This window comes from Scatophagus argus, chromosome 11 (genome assembly GCF_020382885.2).
Source record: "Scatophagus argus isolate fScaArg1 chromosome 11, fScaArg1.pri, whole genome shotgun sequence".
In the NCBI taxonomy this organism is placed as follows: Eukaryota; Metazoa; Chordata; class Actinopteri; family Scatophagidae; genus Scatophagus; species Scatophagus argus.
In genome coordinates this window covers 14,545,809-14,560,699 of record NC_058503.1, presented here as the reverse complement: position 1 = coordinate 14,560,699, position 14,891 = coordinate 14,545,809, and the positions used below count along the sequence as shown (strand labels likewise).

Here is a 14,891-nt window from a genome sequence, read left to right as displayed (position 1 = left end):
GTGCGAACACAAATACTACACATACACACACACACGCGCAGAAACTCTGCCTATGTCTGCTTTTTCTTCCTCTCCTCTTTGCTCTCATCCTTTCATCCTTGTGTCACTCTTGTGTGACATCGGTATGTGTGTATGTGTGTTTGGTTGGTTGCCGGGCAACTTGAGTCCAGTGTTTGTGAAGGATTAAACCAGCTGAACACGGTGAGGGGGAGGGTACACTATGTCATATTAAAATGTTGGATTTTTACCATTTTTCTCTCACTATCACTATTATCACAGATCTGCTCGATCTAATGTACAGTAAGTCTTACAATTATTCACGTTAATGTAGATTCTTGTTGAGGCATCTTTATATTGTTTCTTCTTCAATGAAATCACAGATTGTATCTGTATCTTAGTTTCTCATACCTGGTGGTTCAAAACAATTCTCCCACAGTTTTCCATCATGCCATTTTCCCCAACATGTCATTCAGACTGGCTTAGCTTCTGACTGCCCAAGCATATCACAAGCTAGAGAGTGGTAGAGTGTGGTAGAGTGTGTCCCATGTACACAATACAGACAAAATTGGGATGGGGCTGTTTTTCAGGTGTTGGGCTCGGTCTCTTACTTCCAGTGAAGGAAAATCTTAATGCTTCAGCATACCAAGACATTTTGGACAATGCTATGCTTCCAACTTTGTGGAAACAGTTTGGGGAAGGCCCTTTTCTATTCCAGCAGGACTGTGCCCCAGTGCACAAAGCAAAGTCCATTAAAACATGGTTGGATGAGTTTGGCGTGGAAGAACTTGACTGGCCCAAACAGAGTCCTGACCTCAACCCCATCCAACACCTTTGGGATGAACTGGAGTGGAAATTGTGAGCCAGGCTTTTCGATCCAACATCAGTGCCTGATCTCACATATGCTCTACTGCATGAATGGGGCACAAATTCCCAAAGAAACACTCCAAAATCTTTTGGAAAGCCTTCACAGAAGAGTGTAAGCTGTTATAGCTGCAAAGCTGTCTGTGTATTTAGAATGCAATGTCGTTAAAGTCCATATTGGTGTAAAGGTCTGGTGCCCTAATACTTTTGTCCGTATAGTGTATGAAGAGTGAGCGTTTCCCACAGCGAACCGGACTCGACTCCAGCCTGGACCCTGGCTGTGGATCATCCACTCTCCCCTGCCTTTTCCTCTGTAGCTGTCACTATGTAAATGAATGTACTAAAAGTGACAACTTTATCGACTGATCGGGTTACAAAATTAGATGCTGGTTGAATATGAACCATAGTATCTGATTATGAGAAGGAATGGGAGGAGTTCAAATCAAATCAACGTGTGATATGTTCCAGGCAAAGCAATCACATGGAGACCAACAGTGTACAATAATCTGCTAACTTAATTAGCCTTTTCTAATGCAACACTTGTGAAATTACTGCTAAATTATTGCCTTTTTACTTTTTTAAAAAAATTATTTTCCTTTATTACAACATTGTATTCAATCCCCCAAAATAAGCCTGGCTGTTTAGCACTGTTGATATTCTCAGACTTGGTGATAACTATTTTCCCAGCTGTTCTGGGATCTGGATGCTAATTTAAGAGCATTTTTTCTAGGCTACAGGTCAGGTATTTCTCCTGTGTCTGATGTTGTTTGGCTACTCGTACACTCATTTGGCAACTGATTTCATGTCCTGCGATGAGGATGATGTTCTCGTCAGCAGGGAAACTCCAGGAGGACTGCTCAAGTCACGCCAACAGAAACATGCATGTTTGATACGATAACCAATTATATTTCATCTGTCTACACTTCAGAGCAAAGCGTTTTACAGTTGTCACAGGCAGTGCTGACTTATGATGGGAAAGGGAAGTTTTGTAGGTCGGTCGGAGAGGAGCACCTGTTTGTCTTTGAAGATGAAAGAGAACTGAACAGGTGGAAAGAAGTGCAGTCAAATCAAATTCTTTGGGCTCTTTGTCAACTCTCAGCAAGACTGAAAGCAGTCACGAAGAACTGAAAAAAAAGTGAAAACAGAAAATCCGTATTTAATTTTTCATTCCATTTTTTAAGCTAAGATCAAAAACTGTGTAGATTTTGAAAATCGTGATTGAAGTTATTATTTCATATTACTGTCATTCAAATAATCTTTTTCACCTGAGCAAGTCCTAATTTTTTCACCTCATAACAGAAGTGCAGCTCAAGAAATCCAAGCAAGGCAGTGGACAATAAATCAAACCTGGTTCTCGCAGTAATTGCATTGTGTTTTAATAAACAGATTAATTACTTCATTTAAATTAATGACCTAATGGTATATATGTGAATGTGTGTGTGTGTGTGTGTGAATTTGCAGGAGAAAGAAACCTGATTCTAAAATTCCTTCAGTTGTGCTTAGAAACCCCTGTGAGTCAAATATTATTTTGATTTCATATTTGATATCAGAGTTTGATTGTCAGCGGTTATATTTACCAGACATGTCATAAAAAAAGCAGCATCATTCTTTTTATTTTTATCGATAGTGTCTGACTTTGTCTTCAGCCCCATGATGCTTTGGGAAAGTGGCTGGATAACAGAGTGCAAACGGGAAAACTAAAAATAGAGCTGACACCAGCAGCAGCTGACACACACACACACACACACACACTGCTCCGTGAAATGCAAATAAACGCATGACCACACATGAACACCACTCCTGGCAACCCCACACATACACATACACGCAGACCCTCACACTCGTACTCTCCTCGTATATCTTTAAATTGATTTCTGCATCATGAAATGGTTCGCTCAAGTTACTGCTAAACATTCTTTGCACCACCCAGAGCAAACTTGCATCATTTCATGCCCTCTTGTGCCTTTTCATTAACTCAATATGTAGTTGGGTTGCCTTTGCTTTTCAGTTCTCATTTTATGAACACACCTGACAAAAGCTTGTGTGGCTGTGTGTGTGTGCGTGCATGTGGGTGTATGTGTGGGTGTATGTGTGTGTGTGTGCATGTGAGACAGAGAATGAAGCTTCTCCTAAGCTGTGTGACTTTGATGTGTGTGTGTATAATATATGGTGGTTTCTTCATTTGAAGAATGGTGGAATTTCCCATTACATGTGAATGCTTCATAAAATAAGGTCACTCTCTGGTCACACAGTAAAATTGCTGAGATATTTACCCCTGGAGTGACAGCAGATTCTGCTAAAAGCACTCATTTGATGTGGGAGGCACCATTTTTTTCTTTGGACAGCATATCAGGATCAAGGATCAAGGGTCAAGGAACTTTTATTGTCATACCAGCTCACATTTACATGCTTATGGTACAAAATTAGGACTCAGGTCTTGGGAGCAATAGGTAGGGTATAGAAAAATATGAAATGAAAAGTTGAATTAAAAAAATAGAAATGTAAGCCAAGTAAAAATAGAATATTTAGGCTAAGAGACAATTACAATATAAATAAAACCTAAACATTCTGAGAAAAATAAATAAATAAATAAGAAGCTAGCAGATCTGTTGTTTGGATAGTGTGAGCCTGGAAACAACTAAAGCATCTTCACACGAGTGGCTCAACAAAACAGTAGCCTGTAATACAGAAACACTTGATGGGGATGCAGATGACCTTTAAATGGTTAGGAATTCAGCACATTATGACTTTATTCAGTTCTCAGAGGATGTTTAGCATGTTGACACGGGGCAGGACATGCGTCTCATGGGTCTGGACTGACTTTCAGTTGCTGCCTTGGGTGTCTGACATGAGTAATATCATAATATCATAAATTTTCTGGAGGCTTACCTTAACCACCTGCTTAACCTGAACTCTTTGCCTCACTGTAAAGCTAACCAATATTTCCAATATTAACATGGAGTCAAATGTCTAATGTGAAAGGGTTGCATGTAGTGATGAACTGCCACAGAATTATCTCCCAGGTGTGCGACTCTGTGGAACTTTCTAGCCTAACTATTTTTCTAAGCTAATTATTTTTCTGTTGTGGCCCACATATTTATTATTAGGTTTTAGTCGACTGCTGCTCCACCCCATTTGGCCGACAGCCGACTAGAATAGATAAAATTTTAAATGAAACATGTTAATGTTGCTGCACCTCTGCTGCATGTGTAATCAGGAAGTTGTAACGTGCTAGCCATAACAACTATGGCGACAGTAAGCCACTGATCCAGCCTGAACCTGGTTGTAAATCTAACCTTAGCCAAAAAGTTGATGTCAAACTTTGTCAGGATTTTTGCGTTTCGATGAAAGAATAATTTTTGCATACAGAATAATAAAAAAAACCCATTCCATTTATTGGTAGTAGTTTAATAGGTAGCTCGTGGCTGTCCTACACATTTGTACTCCCTGTCATGGTGCGTGTGAGTCCAGTGGAGAGTGTGTATGACCTTCCTGGCAGCAGCTCTGTCAGTTAAACCATACAGCTCCTTATGTAACCAAGGGTAAAGACATAACTCTGTTGTAAGAATATAGCTACTGGCAGGGCAGCAACCCAGACATTATACAAAATGTGCAAAATGTGGTTGCATCAGGAGACTGTTAAAAGTGTTAGGTGACTGAAGGGATTAAATTAATACAATTTATCATTAACACAGGTAGAGTCCATAAAAATGTAAACATATAGAAATGCTCCAGTATCTGTAGCACCACTAAACTTGCATAGCAAGTATACCATGCCTATTTCAGACACGTGAAGCTATTTACAACTGACTTTAAATGTGATGTGGTCTGTTTTAGGCTGCTGACATATCGACTGTGCATTGCAACCCACAGCATACTTTTCAGTATACGGATAGTGTTAATTAAACAAGTCTATTCTTCCTTTACAACAACTGCAGGGACCGACTGACTCACACAATCCATCCAGGAACACACACACACACACACACACACACACACAGAGTGAGAGAGAAGGCCCTGCTACCCTTTCCAGCAGTTGAAACCAGACCCTTCGACAGCTGAATCGAGTGCCAGCAACAGGCGCGACATGGGGAGAGGAATTAGACGAGAGGCAGGAGAAGAGATGAGTGGCCGGAGAGGGGGAGGAGACACCGAAGGAGTGGATGGAGTCAAGGCCTGGAGAATAATGGAGAACATACCAAGAGAGAGCAATGAACTGCTTTACAAAAATATCATCTAAGTAATATTACCTTATTTGAAAATTAAATCAGGACATTTCATGCCTTTTTCTTTAATTTTTTTTTTACAAATAGTTACATTGTAATTTAAATTCAGTTTGTTAAACCAATGAAAATAGGTTTAGCTAATTTCTTATGCTACAGATTTCAGTTGCGCAATAAATGACCAAAAAGAAGATATCACTTCAAATCATCCTAAGATTGTATTTCTGTAATGATAAGCACCTAATGAAGTTAAGTTGCACTTTGACTAAAGCAGCCATATGATTCTGTTTATAACATTTTGGTTGTTTTTCAAAAGTACACCACATAGTCTCTACATCAAGCACCATCAATTGCAGTTTTAGATGACCTGATGATAGCAACCTCATGAAGGAATGGAAGAAAATTCTCTGCCAGTATTTGACATTTGCGGACCCCCATCTTAAACCAAGGGGAAATTTTTCAAAATGAATCCACTGTGAGTTTTCATCATGCTGGGGTCTGCATTTAAAACAGTGATCAATGAAAGGAAAATGTGCTTGAGGTATACAGTGGAGGGGTGGAGTAGGAGGTAGTGAGAATACAAATGAGGTGAATGGAGACTGGGGGAGGACGGAGAGGAGGGGTTGGGGTAGGAGTGGGTGTGGTAAATCTACAAATAGCTGTACCCAGTGCCTGGCCTTTCTTCACATCGTTTCTCTCCCAGTTGCCCAGTGGGACAGTTGGGTCTCGGCACCTCAAGCGGCTCCATCAAAACCACAAGACAAGCGAACAGTCAACCAGCCATGAGCAAGTCCTACTCCTCCTCAGCCCAGAGTGCCTCCTCATACCGCCGCACCTTTGGCTCTGGTGTCGGATCATCCCCAATGTCCTCCCTCTTCTCCTCTGTCGGAGGTGGCCGCAGCTCTGCTTCAGCCCACATGTCTTCCCGAGTCTATGAGGTCAAAAGCACCAGCCTTCCCTCCTATTCCAGCTACCGGGTGTCCTCTGGTCCTGGGGGAGCAGGGTTCGGGTCCTCTACAGCCGTGCGCACTTATTCCGGAGAGAAGCTCGACTTCAACCTGGCTGATGCCATGAACCAAGACTTCCTCAACACAAGGACCAATGAGAAGGCCGAGCTCCAGCACCTCAACGACCGCTTTGCCAGCTACATCGAGAAGGTGCGCTTCTTGGAGCAGCAGAATGCAGCACTGACGGTGGAGATTGAGAAGCTGAGGGGCCGCGAGGGGCCCGGGCGCGTGGCTGAGATGTATGAGGAGGAAATGAGGGAGCTGAGGAGGCAAATAGAGGCCCTCTCCAACCAACGTGCCCGCGTGGAGGTGGAGAGAGACAACCTGGCTGATGACCTGCAGAAGCTTAAGCTCAGGTAGGTTAGAGGATGATGACTGAATGGGTAGATTGCGAAGAAAAGAAAACACGACACTGATATGGCTTATTGTTTTAATGGAGCGTTTCAAGAAAGCAAATGGACTTCGGCTAAGAGGCTGAAGTTAACTGCTGCTGTCCCTTGGCACTCATATTATATTAGGCAGAAGAGGAGTTCCAGAATGTTTCAGCTTTATAACCCTTTAAAGTGAATCATTTTCTGCTTAACATCTAATGTTATTAGATGTTAGAGGAAGAGTGAAAATGGAACAAATGGATAGTGGAAAAAGGGTAAAAGTTGTAGTTTTCCTTGTTAGTACAATGAAAAAAGCCCAGCATGTAGCATACATTGATTTCCAGAGGGTGTATCTTTTCTTTTGAAGCGAAAGGGAAACAACAAAGTAACAAAGGAGAGATTTGAGAATATAGCTGCACTTCAGTGAATGTTACGGTCCACCAGACTTTAACAAAGGTGTTTTATAATTTATTCACAAGAGGCATAACAGAGGAAGCGAAGAGAGAAAGAGACAGGGAGAGACCTGCAGGCTCATAGGAATAAAGTTGAGGCACACAGTTGAGGTTTCAGCCATACAAACAGAGAAACAGACCAGACTGACAAAAATGAACAGATGAACACACACAGACTGTTTGTAAATTTAGAGAGTAAAACTAAGAAAAAAGAACAAACATTAAAAATCCAATACAGTTCAGCAAATACACATTTATGTGTGTGTGTGTGTGTGTGTGAGACAGAGACAGAGGGGTGTGATGTGAATGTGTCTCTGAACAGACTATTTGTAGCTACTAGGTCAGTTCTTTGTATTTAGAATTTCTGTCACAGCAACAGCAAGCAACATCACTTAATTTTAAGTGTATAACACTCACTCACACACACACACACACACACACACACACACATTCACTCTAGACTTTCTTTCCATCAGCCCCCTTTAAATTGTTGCCTGCAGCACTGAGTGAAGCTTGCCAAAGCACCTGCTGCTCCCACTGAGATCAAAATACACACAGAGATGGCCTGCCTGCCTGCCTGCCTGTCTGCCAGCAGTTACAATGCATGCATGCAAACACACACGTACATATAGTAGTACACACACAGAATGTCACACAGAATTTCTGAAGAATTTACAGATTATCCATCAAATTGTATACTATGCAGGATTCATAGTTCCTGAATACTGTATCATTCAAACTTGCACAACTGTTTACATTAACATGTAACAAATATTAGAATAAGCAGAAATAACCAACCAGAGACCTTTGCATTTTACAAAGGTACATACAGTGAATGCACACATTACATGCATACGTTTTCCCTTTGCTCAGGGAGCACAGCGAAATGCTAATTCTGGACAGCACACTTGCCAAGGGCAGACCTCCATTCATTTCTCATCGATCGCCCTCTGACTGTGACATTGTGACAGCAGCTGCACCACGACATTAGAACTCAAGAAACAAGTGCACCAGTATGTGTCTGTGTGTATGTGTGTGGGTGTGTCAGTGTGTGGGTGTGTGGATATGGATAGGAATAAAAGCTAGACTATGATGTGTCAGTATCTGGTCAGTTCTATTCTTACAGCTTTTCGGCAGCCAAAAAGAACAGGGATCAGAAGGCTGGTGGACTGAGAGGTAGTAACTAGTTTGTCTGTCTAGTAATTGGTCCCTGGGGAAGAAGTCATGCTCTGAAACACAGCTGCTGTGTTTGCTTCCACTTGTGTTTCAGCTCTCTTTCTCCTTTCTTTTCCTCTGTGCCCGTTGTTCTCTCCAGACTTCAGGAGGAGATTCACCAGAAGGAAGAGGCCGAGAACAACCTGTCTGCCTTCAGAGCCGTACGTCTTCTATTTCCATAAGATCGCATCTTCATGTATCAATCCTCAGTCATTTTATCCTCAAAGCTAGAAGTGGAAAGCGAAGCACCCCATCACAGCACAATTTTCCCTCTCATATCTCTCATCAGTCACTTCCTTTCTCTCAATTTCTTGCTACCTCCACACATTTTTACCTTGTCTGTTGGTTGTCGGTTGTGTTTGCATCCAGGATGTTGACAATGCAACTCTGGCCAGGCTGGACCTGGAGAGACGCATTGAGAGTCTGCAAGAGGAGATCGCCTTCCTCAAGAAGATCCATGAAGAGGTGCGTTGATCTAAATTCCACGTGTCTGCCCGCAACCAGGCTGCCACGGCTACAGTGTGTCCATGTACTATGTATGTCAGTAGGGCGGTGTGTACTGTATCATGTAACAACCCTGTGTGAAGTTATACTGTGATATTAGATATATCTGATCCTCAGTGGGCATGCAGCTCTTCAGAGGCTCAAATGTTTCACACTTAAACACACACACTGATGTTACCACATATTTATTATGCACATTTACAGTCTCTCTCTCTCTCACACACACACACATATGCTGTCTCTCCCTGTACAAAATGTAACAATCTGAGTGTTTTAGGTCTTATGCAAAGCGAATGCTGACACATCTGCATGCATTCACCCTCAGACGTCAAAGGACACCCTGAGCTACACACTCAGACACATGTCAGCACAGTTGGGCTCCCTTCCTGTCATTTTGTCTTCTCTGCCTCAACTCTGACCTCTCAGAAATGCTGAACTGCTGATTGGTTGAAGGGAACATGTCAGCTGTTATGCATGTCTGAATGTGTGTGTGTGTGTGTGTGTGTGTGTGTGAACAGATGCTGAGCTATTTATACCCTTTGGTTAGAACAGAAGACAACTGAGTGGGACCAAAGCTTCCTAATCTGAAACCTCTATTTTCACAATGTCAAACCAGCCTTGTGCTATTCATGCTGTTCTTCTTAATATAGATGTCATTTATGCAGGATTCCCTGCTTTGATTTTCACTGATTTATGTTTGAACGCTTCCCTTTTATGAATTCAAATGTCAAGTCAGACAAGGCTTAAACAGGAACTTTGTTCTTTTTGTCTTGTTTCCCACAAAACATACTCCTTTCTTCTTTAAAACCTTCCTGAAAAGTAAGTGTGATTTTTTTTTCGTTTAAATTTTGTATTTATTGTTTTGTTTTTTTTTTCCTGTCAACTTGCAGGAGATCCGTGAGCTGCAGAACCAGATGCAGGAGACACAGGTGCAGATCCAGATGGACATGTCTAAGCCCGACCTGACTGCTGCTCTGAGGGACATCCGCATGCAGTATGAGAGCATCGCTGCCAAGAACATTTCAGAGGCTGAAGAATGGTACAAGTCTAAGGTAAGAATGGAGCACACACACACACACACACACACACAGTCTCCTTCAGCGGTTGCTCTGCTAAAACCTGACCTCCTGTCTCCTCAGGTGTCTGATCTGAACCAGGCTGTGAATAAGAACAATGATGCACTGCGTCAGGCCAAGCAGGAGAGCATGGAGTACAGGCACCAGATCCAGTCCTACACCTGTGAGATTGACTCACTCAAGGGCACTGTGAGTAGTGACTGCAGCATTTTGTTTGTTGTTGTTTATTTATTTCCTCTTTGTGGTTTATGCCTTCTTTCTTGATAACATGATGGCACATGAACCTCATCTCTGCCTTTCTATCGCTTCCACGCCTAACTTCATGTTTTCTGTTTCCTGATAGAATGAGTCTCTGCTGCGCCAGATGAGAGATATGGAGGATCGCATGGGCCGCGAGGCTGCCGGTTACCAGGATACTATCGCACGGCTGGAGGCAGACATTGCTAAGATGAAGGTAATTTTCTCCAGTTCACGAACCTTCAAAAGGAACACTGTCTGTGTCTGAGATTGAACAGCAGGTTTCCTCTCGTTATCTGTTGTCCTTTTATTGCTGCTTTTCCTGTTGATTTTGTGTTTATTTAAGCAGGCAATTAAAAACTTTTTGTGTACTTATTTAAAGGACGATATGGCTCGTCACCTGAGAGAGTACCAGGATCTGCTCAATGTGAAGATGGCCCTCGATATTGAAATCGCCACCTACCGCAAGCTGCTGGAGGGAGAGGAGAGCAGGTGTGTGTGTGTGTGTGGGTGTGTGAGTGGGTGTATCAAGTTTAGCTTTGGATTGAACTTATTAAGGTCAACTTGACATTATTATATTTGTGTAATTCATAATTTAGTATTTCTTATTCCCGGTTTGCAATGCTGAATTCTGCATTTCCTCCTTTTTGCAGGATCACCACCACTGTGCCTGTCCAGTCTGCTTATTCCTCCATTGGATTCAGAGGTAGGAGAAACAGTACACATTCTTCCCCTACCTCATAAATACCCACAAAATCCATTTTACATTCTGGGTGAGTCAGACTAATTATAGCTTGTGACTGTATATGGCTGGTGCTATTCTGAGAGCATTACATGTCGTGTACCTGCAGTGAGAAGTTCTGACCACAGTGTGGCGGTATACGACATGTCAAAAACCTTCATGGCTCTTTGGTTCACAGGGGCAATCATCAGCAAGCCACACATCAATTATCACACAACTTAGTCCATTCACTTGATGTATTAACAGTCCAAATGTGCAATTAATCTCTGCCAGTGCCTCCCCTCACTCCACTTTGCGGCTTCTTAAATGAAAACAATGAGCACTGATTAAAGATGATGTATTAGTTACAGCTGGTATTGATTAGTGCCATCGATTTTGAAGATGAGTTTTGGGTATTACACCTCGAAGTGTCACACAGGGTCCACAGACTGTTTCATGTTGTTGAAAGCCAAGTAACCCTCATAGAAAAAAGCTAAACTGATGTTAGTGTTTTCAAACGCAGCGAGCTTTGTGCAACTGTAGCAAAGCTGAATGTACGGCCTTATGAAATATCGTAAGAGTTGTATGAATGTCTTCTTACAGAGACCAGTCCCGAGTCCCAGCATCAGCGCTCGTCAGAGGTTCACTCCAAGAAGACTGTTCTCATCAAGACCATTGAGACACGCGATGGAGAGGTTTGAGCAGGCGCACACACACACACACACACGGCACATGGTAGATTTTTTGAGTTAACATTAATAATCGTTCATCTGAATCATCGTGATTTCGTTCTCATCCAGATGAAGTATTCTATGAGCCAGGGTGCTAGCACTCAGTCTGTAAGTCTCGGTCCGCTTAAATTTTATCATCTGTTTGCCACGGGGTGAAGCAAACTATGAGATTCAAAAAGAAAATCCCTCCTTTAGGAGTGACTTTGTGTTTCCAGGGAGTATAAAGCATTATTGATAACTTAGCTGCTGAAGAATTTCTAGTCTCCTACTGATCTCTGAAATCTTGTAGTTTGCGTCGTCCCTGTGTAGACACTTAGAGGTGAACTGCAATGCTCCTCACCGGCTTCTGTGAACAAGTGTCTTCACTGTCAGTGGTTACTGCCCCCAACCCCAACCCCACCCCCACACTCCCACCCCCACATAGCACTTCACTCCCACCAGTACCTGCTCCACTGTTAGTCCTTAATATAGGTGATAACTGTGTTGCTCATTCTTCATAATAATTTACAAATCCTCTTCTCTCCTTGTCAGGTTGTCAGCGAGTCCACACAGCACCAGGAAGACATCATGTAAACCGGATGAGGCAACCTTAGAAATACTACATATAGAGTAATTAATTTTTAAAAAAAAAATTTGAAATGTGTCCAGTTTACTACAAACGTCACAACAGGACAGGAGGTACAATGCACAGCCTTTAGCCTGGTTTTAAAATAAAAGTCATTCCAGGAATTCTGCTTTATTCGTGTCACTTGCCTTCTCCCGGAAAACATTTGAATTTGTCATATCTTGTCTGCAAAAATAACTCAATCGCAAGAGTACAGTTTCATATTGATAACAAGGCTTAGTGTAGCTGCATTGGCCCAGTGCCCACAGTCTGCGAGCTGCAAGACAGATCAATGAGCCTGAAACACCAGGAGCAAAACTGCACATATTCCAAGTCTTTCTGTACAAAAGTAGGTGTATATGACGTGATGAAGAAGGGCTTTAATTTGTGCAACTGATTTGAGGAAAAGTGAGATGTTGGTTGTAGGTTTGAGAAATGTCAGACACTCAGATGAAAGAGGAACTCAGTCATGTTTGAAGTTTGAGCTCAATAGCATTTGCTCTGTGTTTGATGACCGGTGTGGGTGACCACCTTATGCCGCTTCACTGTGACAAAGATCTCCAATAAAGACATTTGTTATCACTATTTGCCACTCGAGAGTCAAGTGATTTATCAAGGTTTTGTAATCAAACAAAAGTGTTTTGTGTCTGTCCAGAGCAGGTTTGGCAGTCGCATTTTTAAAATCTCCTCTCCCTCAGATAGCATACATGCCTTTGAATTAGTGGCTTCATGGAGTGTTTCTACTGCACTTATCAGTTGACGTGGGCTGCTTTCGCTTTTCTAAAATGATTCTGGCTTTCCCAGCCAAGCATAGCCATCCTCTGTTAACATTTAATTCACTTTTATAACGAAAATAGGAGTTGCAGCCCTGTTGAAATTATCAGTAACAGCACCGGTCTTGGTGCAGGGAAAGTGAACAATGGCTTGTTAATGAGCTTACTGGGGGTTGTGCTTTATTTCCATCAGAAAGTAGATTAGCACAGCACCAAGAATTAAATAGTCTGTGCAGTTTGTGTCTGAAGTCACTGGGCTGAAAATGTCAGCGTGATAAAAAGTGGGAGTGGAGGAGGAGAGAGGAAAGAAAGATACAATGAAAGCAGACAGTAAATGAGCATGGAAGAAAGAGAGTGAGAGCGTGAGGGCTGCAGAGGGAGAAAACGAGAAAAAGAAAAGGTACAAATGGAATGAAAAAGAGAGACACAGAGATAATTAGGAAGTATAGAAGTAAGAGGTGAGAAGTGAGAGAAAATAATTTCACTGCTTTTCCAAGAATTGTTGGAGCCACGTTGATCAGAACTTTCTGTCTCCATTACTGTTTCTTTGCAACTGCTGTAAGTGACAACCGCTTCCCAGTCATTATAGGTCATTAAAAAGGAGTCTGACCTCTCCTCCATCAACTGGCCAACACTCAGACGTAAAGAGAGTTTTCTTTGAAAAGAAAACACTTCTTATGTCCTGAGTAGATTTGTATTTAACCTTCAGTGTACAAACTGTACCTTTTGTTGTTACATAACTGCTGAACTGTGGTTTGTTATTAAGCAGTGATGCAAACGCAGCCTGAAACCTTCTGTCTGTACATCATGAAGATTAAACTCAAGCAGCCGAGCAGATGCGTTGTTTTTTTGCCTTGTGTTATATTTCTTCTGTTCTTTATCATGGCTGAGAGCAGCAGAGCGATAAGGAGTATCACATAAGTATGGAAAAGCCATCCGACCAATAATGTTTTCTCAAGGCTGATGCTGATATGTTACATAGAGTTGAAAAATATCTCAAGATTTGTTTGCAATTTCTGCAGTTTCTTTTCACTTAGCCAGGATGTACACGGGTGCAACATATTGGCAGTAAGTAAATATCTGTTTATCTATCAGTCAGGTCATCTACTGCAAACTATCTGATTTTCACATGTAGCCGGTCATAGGATCACCTGCACCTCCAAACACATCTTACGTTGTTCTGTGAACTGTGACATTATGTAAAATGTGTATACGTGTACATGTGTGCTTCTGAGTATTTGGTATTTGTACACATGAAAGCACCTCTGAATACACAGCTGACCATGAAGAAACATTAGAGATTACGAGACAATTCGATTGTAGACTCACAATGTTTATCATATTTTAGGCCCATATAAATCCATGCTCAATAATAATAATAATAATAATAATAATGATAATAATAATAATAGGGTGGTAGGAAAATTAACAGTTGTCTCTTGAGGAGCAATTATTGAATTTCTGATGTTTGTGTGCTGATTTTTAGCTTAAGAGCAACAGGATATGATAAGAGTGACACAAGTGCATCCATCACCCGACCAAATCAAACCAACCGGACATACAGTAGTAACACAATATAAAACTGGTCCACTCCATCAGAAAGTTATCATCAGGATAAATTACATAATCATGGTGTAAATAATTAAAAAAAACTATGAAAACAAAACATTTGTACATTTAAAAATTATTTACAGTTCAATATCTACAAGTGTTTTCCCCAACATATATTCAGCAGTGACAGGCAAAAACAGAAAATAACAGAAACAAAACATTATAAAAGCTAATAAAAAGACAATTTAATAATAATTAATTTTGTCCCAGAATAACAGCGGCTGATGCTTCGGTTTTTCATTTTTGCTTTTTTTTTTTGTCTTTCCAAAACCTAAAGACAGTGATGTTGTTACAAGTGCACTACAGTAAAACTACAAAAGACCAAAACATTATTGAAGTGTGAGCAAAATCCCAAATAACACTTGAATAACGGCAAAACATTACTGGAGTAACACTGATACAGCAGAACAGAAGGTGACGAATAGTGCTGAGGGGAGGAAAACGATTCAGACGCCTTTCCAAAGCCCTTCAGCCCGACAGTGTAAGCACAGAAAGAGAAGAGTAA

General features: G+C 41.5%; 1 protein-coding gene across 2 annotated transcripts; it reads left to right on the top strand.

Annotated features, from left to right (window-relative positions):
• Positions 1 to 5,752: 5,752 nt before the first annotated feature.
• On the top strand, positions 5,753 to 12,587 carry desma (desmin a). 2 transcript variants are annotated; one of them, XM_046404757.1, is made up of 11 exons: positions 5,753 to 6,447; positions 8,230 to 8,290; positions 8,499 to 8,594; positions 9,524 to 9,685; positions 9,773 to 9,898; positions 10,053 to 10,163; positions 10,329 to 10,438; positions 10,600 to 10,652; positions 11,271 to 11,362; positions 11,468 to 11,506; positions 11,930 to 12,587. In XM_046404757.1, the coding sequence occupies exons 1-11, from the start codon at positions 5,867 to 5,869 to the stop codon at positions 11,969 to 11,971; spliced, it is 1,473 nt and encodes a 490-aa protein (XP_046260713.1). In that variant the 5' UTR covers positions 5,753 to 5,866; the 3' UTR covers positions 11,972 to 12,587. The 2 variants fall into 2 exon arrangements, with proteins under 2 accessions (XP_046260713.1, XP_046260714.1); XM_046404758.1 differs by lacking the exon at positions 11,468 to 11,506.
• The last annotated feature ends 2,304 nt before the right edge of the window (positions 12,588 to 14,891 follow it).